The sequence below is a fragment of the Nelumbo lutea genome, chromosome 1, assembly GCF_056320005.1.
Source record: "Nelumbo lutea isolate HS-2025 chromosome 1, American lotus-T2T, whole genome shotgun sequence".
In the NCBI taxonomy this organism is placed as follows: Eukaryota; Viridiplantae; Streptophyta; class Magnoliopsida; order Proteales; family Nelumbonaceae; genus Nelumbo; species Nelumbo lutea.
The window spans coordinates 186,930,845-186,939,157 of NC_142684.1; the positions used below are offsets into that span (position 1 = coordinate 186,930,845).

The 8,313-nt window shown below is 36.9% G+C and overlaps 1 protein-coding gene across 4 annotated transcripts; it reads left to right on the forward strand.

The window, feature by feature from the left end:
• Positions 1–3,876: 3,876 nt before the first annotated feature.
• Positions 3,877–6,462, forward strand: LOC148879866 (brassinosteroid-responsive RING protein 1-like). Of its 4 annotated transcripts, XR_016104367.1 has the most exons (4): positions 3,877–4,536; positions 4,837–4,921; positions 5,007–5,073; positions 5,566–6,462. XR_016104367.1 is itself a non-coding variant. In XM_088961582.1 (1 exon), exon 1 carries the CDS (start codon positions 4,059–4,061, stop codon positions 4,563–4,565), a length of 507 nt encoding a protein of 168 aa, XP_088817708.1. In that variant the 5' UTR covers positions 3,877–4,058; the 3' UTR covers positions 4,566–4,805. The 4 variants fall into 4 exon arrangements, 1 of the variants encoding a protein (XP_088817708.1); XR_016104368.1 differs by lacking the exon at positions 4,837–4,921; XR_016104366.1 differs by lacking the exon at positions 5,566–6,462 and having other exon boundaries at positions 5,007–5,255.
• The last annotated feature ends 1,851 nt before the right edge of the window (positions 6,463–8,313 follow it).

Below are 8,313 nucleotides of genomic sequence, written 5' to 3' on the forward strand. Positions count from 1 at the left end.
GCTTTAAATTAAGGCTCCACGTAGATTTCAGATTTTTCTTTGAAAATCATACTATGCACCATATAAAAAAAAAAAAAAAAAGACAAATTTCAATTCCTAATCACACATGAGTAGTTGTGTCAGCTTTGTTACCAAAACAAAAAAATAGAAGACCATGATCAGATTTTATTCTCTTATTCTTTTTGTAAGGGCATCCAATATAGACTGGCCTTCAATTTGGAATAGTTGAAGGCCCTCAAGGCAAATTCAATCATCAACAACCAATCTCAGGCTTATATTTCTTGTACAATCAAATTTGCCCTAACCGAGGATCTTGAGAAGCAACGCAGCAATTGATTAAAGTGAGAGCGTCGCTCTGAACCATTAGATGCAAAATGCCCACTAAAGCCAGTTTCGTAGTCTCATGAAGAGCAAGTGCCTCTAACGAAACTGCTCGTGCAAGGAGGAGTTTCGCCAGAACTGTTACGAAGGACAATCCCACCGCCAGAGGTAGCATTCCCAACTGCACCATCCACATTAAGTTTCACCATTCCTGCCGGAGGTTTTAACCATCTCTCAACATGAAGATCCAATAGTAATTGAGAAGTGTTGTCGGTTTTGTATACATTTGGAAAGAAGGTGTAATTATTGTTGATGTAAAATTATATTTTGGTTCAATTTTGCATGTATTTGGATGAAGTGTAATTTTACATCGATAATCGATATAAAAATTACATCAATTATATCGATGTAAAACTTTACACTCTTCCATCCATCACTACTTTTAAAAAACTAAGTCACATTCTGATTCCCTGTAAAATGTCATCAATACATTTTTACACTACGTTTTAAGAAATGAAGTGATTTACAATTGATCCACCTGCTTTTCTTCTTATTTCTAGAGTCACTCATTTGTGGGTATTATTTATATATCAACGTCTCATCCAATTGCATTGATTCAACCCCCACCCATCTTTTTGTCTATGACAACACTATGTCCTCAAAATTCCTTATGATGATCGTGGGAAACCTTTCGTGTTTACTTGATGCTGGAAACCACGGATACCTGAAACTTTCTCTCTTTTTGGATCATTGTTTGAGGCTTGGTAGTTCTTGTTACACTTCATTTACAGAGCCAGGGTTTAGGAAATAGGGTTATAAGACAAAGGATACAAATATAATTCAGCCACTTTAATTCCTTGATGGTGAAAACACCATGACCCCACTATCATACATACAACAGGGCACAACAATAAAGGGAGAGGCAAGAGGTCCTATTCCTCCCAAGAATCATTTCCTTGACCCATGGGCCATCTTTTCTATATAATAGTTTTGTTTTGTCCTTGAGCTTAATTATTTTTATTCTCTTTAATTTTGGCCCTTGAAAGAGCAAAATAAGATATTTGAAGTTTGAATAGGATAAACATTTTGTTTCTGGTTCAGTTTTGACATCTCTTTGTTTGCAACTATGATTTACTCTCTTACTTGATGCTAAATTCGCAGTCATTAACAGTGCATATTTTGCATCCTAAAAATTCATACAAAATTTGCATCACCTTCCTTCTACCCTAATTATTTCCCATGTAAAGTGGTGATTATATCAATTTACTTTCTACCACCATTTTCATCCACATAAAGTGGAAACCAGATCAGTTTACTTTCTATTTTACTCATTATAAACAAACAAAACAAAGTAAAACTTAGAAATAAAGAGTACCAAAATTTACATGTTTGCACTCAGATGCATTTACACCAAGGTTCAAAATATCAATATGCCGATAGAGGTATATCGGGCATTTCGATGCTTCTTTTTTTATTTTATTTTTCAAAACTGGTTCAAGGGAACCGATCTAAGACCCCTCCATCCCCTGGACTGGTCAGACCTCCGATAGACCTATTGTAGGGGCAAATCGAAAGGATCCCGAAATGATACGTATTGACCGATATAGGCCAATACATAATAATACTTTGAACCTTGATTTACACGGATGCTTTATGCCCACATATTATTTATATCCTTATAGGGGTAAACTACAAAGCTATACTTGGGGGGTAGTGGCACTTAAGGTCTTAAAACTTTCATTTGTGATACAGCCATAGAGGGCGGCTACCCTGTACTATTCTAACACTCTATTCGTGCTGTCAGCATTCACTTAGTTATTGCTGGTTAGAAGCAATATTGACGGATGCTCTATAAATACAATTATGTAGAGTGTAAAACCTTGAATTTTAATATATTTATTTTGTATATATTTGTATTTGTACTCTTTTTAAACGGAATTTTAATAAATTAAAAGAAAAAAGAAGAAATTAAAAAAGATGGAAAAAAAGTTCAAAACTTGAATTTTGGAGATACAATAAAGGAGAGGGCAACATTGTTCATAAAATTTAAAGTTCAAGATGCTAACAATTAAAGTAGAGAGTTGTAATGTGAAAGTACAAGATAGCTATTTTTTGCTAATGAAAGTTTAGATGTTGTTAGAACATAGGAGTAATAAATCAGGGTTGCAAACATACTGTATTGAATCAGGTTTTCCTAGATCGAGATTTGATATGTTAATATTTACATTGGAACTGAATCTTAACCATTGTTCCGATCAGACTGCAATTGATTTAGGACATTGAACACCATTAATAAATCTATTAATCAGACTACAGTAGAAAAAAAAATCTATTAATCAGACTAAGAGTAGATACCATATTTTGTAATAAAACGAACTAACATTTTATATGCTTTAAAACAAAATATAATAGGGCCTGGATATTCACTTGTTCCACCCCTTGGGTTTAAGTTTAACTAAAATAACTTACAACCACAGCCCCTTTGATCAGGAAACTAAAGGATGTTTTTAAACCAAAGGGATTGCATTTAGATGTTAATAATATGTATTTTGCAGTTCTATATATATATATATATTGTAAATGCAATTTTACTGTCTCAAATATTTATTTTGTTTAATACCTTCTTGATCCCATTTTCAACCTTTTAATTTATGGTGGGGAAAAGTTTGTCCCTTGAAAAAGTATATATAAAGGTGAAAAAAAGTAAAATGATTAATTAGTTCACATTTTAAAAGATATATTTATTATTAATGACTTTAATAATGTTAAAAATGTCATTGTAACATGTAGCTTTTTCTTTTTTTGTAAAATGCATCATAATTTTTGTCTACCTTACAAATATCTCCCATGCACAATTATGCTCTATCAAGAATCTTATTATTAATTATTTTTTTTCTGTCAAATTGTTGCTAGATTAAAGCATGTATGCTTTGTTTTGTTACAAAATATATTATAACTGATTGGACTTGAGTCATTGGGTGGAGAATTGGAGTTCAAATTTGGACAAAGAAATGCCATTTGAAGCCCAATAATAAATATTTATTTTCTCCTTTTTGTTGCCTTCTTTTCCCGTTAATATCAGGACTCAGAGAGGGTTCCACTTCCATCCGTCTAGAATTTTCACAAGTGTTAAATGTGCATTGGGCAGTTCTTTTCAAGCTTCCAACCCTTCCAATTGACACGTTTTAAGGACAACTTGCCACCTGGCACCGGCAATTCCATCAATTGCCGACGGTAGAGGACTCCGATCCAAACATCATCGCTCTTCTAATTCACCTCATTTAATTGTTAATTAATTTTTTGGGTGGATTGTTAATCAATTAATTAACACGTATAAATCAATTTCAGCAAGTCTAATGTCCAAAAGGACTGTATCAAGTAGTATTTTTCAGTCCATAACCATATACTGCCTGCTTACTTGTTGACTTGTGGTTGGGTTTTAAGAGAAGCTTCAACGTCCCTTCGCCGTCATTCTTTAAAAAGATTAGGGACATTTCAGAAGTCCCTCTCCTTTATAAACTCCGCAGCTCCTCACCACCCAAATTCATCTCTCTCTCCTGAGTCCTGAAGCTTGTCAGATTTTGTCCAGATAATGAGCTGTATCTGTTCGTAGTTAAATATTCAGAAAGGGAGACCCAACACCAACACCTACACAGCCAAAGACGAAAGCAAGCTTCTAGTTCTTAGCCTCCTCTTCTCTCTCTCTCTCTCTCTCTCTTTTCATTCTCTTGTTTGCCATGGGATTTCCGATAGGTTATACCGAGCTTTTCCTTCCAAAACTTCTTATTCACACGCTGTCTTTTCTGGGGTTCATCAGAAAGCTTATCTCCTGGTTTTTTCGCTTTCTCGGTCTGGGGGATTTCCTCGAATCCGACATTGTTTGGCCGGACCGTCCCACCCATGTCCCTGAATTCCATTCCGTCTCGGCCATTCTTATCCGAGAAATCCTACCTGTCGTCAAGTTCCAAGACTTGGTTTCCACCGACGGGGAGACGCCGGACAGCTGCGCCGTTTGCCTTTACGAGTTCGAGGGGAACGAAGAAATCAGACGGCTGACCAACTGCCGACACATTTTCCATCGGAACTGTTTGGACCGCTGGATGGATCATGATCAGAAGACCTGCCCCCTCTGTAGGACTCCATTTATACCTGACGATATGCAGGAGGCGTTCAACGAGCGGCTTTGGGCTGCTTCTGGAATTCCTGATGTCTATGGCGAGTACTCCTCCGTTTCGGCTTTGTAGCTCTTTTTTTTTATTATTTTTTATTTTTATTGTTAGCTCTCAAGGTTTCCAAAAACTTAACAAAAAAAATGAAAAAAAAAAGAAGGGATGATGTTTTCTTTGTTGGGAGGCGACTAAGATGTATATAAACGAATATTTAGATAAAAGAAAAAATAATGCAAAATGCTTCCGGGAACCGGGGAAAAGATTGATTTTTGTATATTTTTTTATGAAACTTAGAAATTGTGGTCTCGTGAAAAAGTAATTCTCTTCTTTCTTTTGTTTTCGGTAGACTCGAAAATCATGGATGTGTAGTTCTAGCCGGAAACCAGTTCAATTCCGGCCGTCGGAGGGGAAACTGGTGACCAATTTTTGAAGTACATCCGGACATCTGTATTTAATTGTTTGACGACTTTTTTTTCCTTTGGATCTAATTGGTTGGAATCAAATGGATATGTGCAGATCAATGACCAAGGATTAGTGACCCAGAGAGAGGAGGCATAAAAGCATTAACAATGAAATTTAATTGGTGAGTCAAAGACTTTGCGGAATTTGGGGCAGGCATGTAAAATGTTTAATCTAGATGCAATGAACCGGGGCTCATCTCCTGTTTTCACGAATGATATGGATTTATTGTTGTGATTCGGAATTTTTGTGTTCTTCCCGAGGTGGGTTTTGAACTTGAAATTCAGGAGATATGTTTCTAGTCGGGAATTTAATGCTGGTAACTGCCCTTCGTTACTTGAAAATTGAAATCTTTCGGCTCCGTTCGAAAGGGAAGGAGTACAAATACAAATATTTGTAGAGTGTAAATACATATAAAATACAAGGTTTAGGTTTTGCACTCTACATGGTTGTATTTGAGCTTCTCTCTAGGCCTTGAGTTCAACGCAGAGTGAGCCAAGTGCTTGAATGCCGGTTTTTTCTTCTTTTATATGCTCTGCAGCTCCAATCATCCCATGGCAGGTTGAAGTGCTTTTGTTTCAATTCTTTTTATAAATATCTGAGTGACTTTTGACAGAAAAAGATGAAGAGAAATAAAAGAGATACCAGTCCACTTTCTGAACCATTTATCAAGACCCGGGACCGGAGTCCAGCGCTGTGGTTGCCTGAGAGGGCTGAGAATATTTGATAATGGCCAACTCCAATTCGCCGGCGTTACATGTTTCTCGACGTTCATCTAGTTGTATTCCCCTCTCCCTCTTATAAATGCCTCGCATTATTAGCAGAGGCTTCGATTATAAACTCTAAATCCTACCTCTTTCGTGCAATCCACAACATGGTAACAGGGCTACCAGAAGGCACTTTAGCTTGTGTGAGTTTACTTTAAAGAAAATTCAAAGAATGTCGAGTTATCAATTGGCTAAGATATGATTTCGGAAATGAGATGTTGAACGAAGGAGCGTGAATTGGGAGCAGAGGCGCAGAGATAACAAACAAATTGCTCCTCGTCCTCGGTATGATGGGCGCGCTTTGCAAATCTGATAGTAATATGTTTGTCAACAAGAGTTCCATTTCATATTTCCAACCCAGAAACTCAGAAACAACATGATGATGACCTGCCAAGCTGCCAGAGAAGAGGGTTGTATGGGGCCATGGAGTTGGAGCCTGGAGGGTCTAGAAGGTGTTTGTGCAGAAGTGTTGGTGAACGGTGCCGGTCCACACACAATTCCACATGGCTGTTGAGTGTTGATGGGTCTCGGTCGCGTATGGAGAGAAGCAGAGGAGTGGAGGAGTGGTGGCGTGGCGTCCGAGTCGACGGTTCCACCAAACAAACTCATGGCCATAACAATGGGAGTGGTTTCAGTCCAGCGATTCATTGGGGCTTGGGCCAGGGCCACGCAATGGATATTTTGGTACTATTTTTAACTTTTTCGAGCATACAAAAGAATTTCATGTGTTCAGCGTTGTTGTCCTATGTCCCTTTCTTCTTCGTTGATCCGGATTAATGATCACGGCCGGGCCGGTCCGGGTCGATCGGTACAGTAAAGACATGTGAAAATGGGATGTTGTGATAGGTGAGACTGTGAGAGAGTGAAGCGACCTCACATACACATTGCATTGCATGAGTGACACATGAATGAATCTGATGCAAGCCAAAGCTCAAAGTTCAAAAGCATTGGGATGGCTGTTGCGATCGATGACTCATTGGGGAATGTGAGAGTCCCATCCCATGATGCCATTTTGCTTTGCGTTTTGACGTCACATGCATTCATTCTCTCTCCTTCTTTCCCTCAAGCCTCAATTTCAATTTTCGAAAATCGAAACAGGACTAAGGACCAGTAATGGGAATGACCAGGTCCATTGTTTTATTGGGTGCCTAATTACTCCATGGCCAAGATCAACAGCTTACAACTTTCAAGCAACATATGTTATTACTTATTAGTCAGTTAACTCTCTTTTTAAGCAATCCAATTTAAGATCTTCCGCGATTTGCCAAGTGCATGCATGCACCTTCAATAATATAATCCAACTTCATTTCTTTTCTTCTTCTCCTGGGTGGCTGGGTAGATGCCCAATGCAACAAGCTCGCTCCTTGAAATCAGCTCTTTTTTTTTTTTATCATTTCAACGTTGGATCGATCAGAGGAAAAACCAGGTCGTGATAAAAACTTTTAGATTTGAAACAGGGTTTCAGTGAAGAAACTTGCCGGTTGCCAGGCAGAAGGTGGAAGGATCAATGAATGAGAGGATATGCAGTAGAGAACTTGAAAAGGCTTAATAAAACGTACTTGTGATTCATATTCTGATTTAAAGCGATGTCTTTGGTGGTTTGTAAATTTGGGAGGAAAACATAGGTTTTCACCGTGGAAGGGAAACAAGTATAATTTGAAAATTTTGAGACTCAACAATTATTTCTCCCCATCCTTGTTCCCTGCAACTGGAAGAAGGAACTATATAAGACTATTAAGTATACCTCCTAAAGACAACTGCATGTGGAGATGTGAATGTGGCCAACCTCAATCCATTTCTCTTTCCCTCCCCCAACAGAAAACAAAATGTTTAAGAATAGAAAGAAAACTTGAAGTTGATGAAAAATCACCAAATTTTGTTGTTTAGTATCATTTAACTAATTTGTTTGGGTGACTATTTTTTCTTGGAATCATCCTTTTCATTGAGCAATGTCGGATGTCATGTCATTCTTTAAAAATGGGAGTCGCCTAAAAATCAGGAAATCACCAAAAATAGTGATCCTGATTTCAGGAATCATTTTTCTACCCATTTCTCCAAAATAGCAAAAATCAACCAACCAAACACATTAAAAATCACCGATTTTTCTTTATCCCATGTGGCTCCAGCTTTTTGGAAAAATGCCATCAATGCCAAACATCACCAATCTGTGATAAGATAAGTAGAGCCCACTTAATACTCGTTCATTGTGTATTATGTAACTAGTGGGGACCCGTGCAATGCACGGGCTTTGTTAAGTGAGAGTACTAAAAACAAAGAAGAAATTGACAATATTATATACTGATAATTTTTATTAATTAGTATAAATTAAATAAAAGAAAAAAGCAATAAATCATAACAAATAATAATTTATTGACAGTAAATAAAGAGAAGGAAAATTCATTTTTAATAATTCATTGATAATTTCTAGTAATTTACAATAATTGATCTAATTTCTACTCATTTGCTATAATTACTAATAATTTACTGTTAAATGAATAGAAGAAAATAAAATAATTTCATGGAATGCATCATTATGATTCCATCCTTATCTGATCCCAATCGATTATATCTAAATCATTATCATATAAGCCTTATTC

Excerpts from the sequence above, each read along its gene's own strand:
- LOC148879866 (XM_088961582.1), top strand. The coding sequence starts at position 4,059 with ATGGGATTTCCGATAGGTTATACCGAGCTTTTCCTTCCAAAACTTCTT.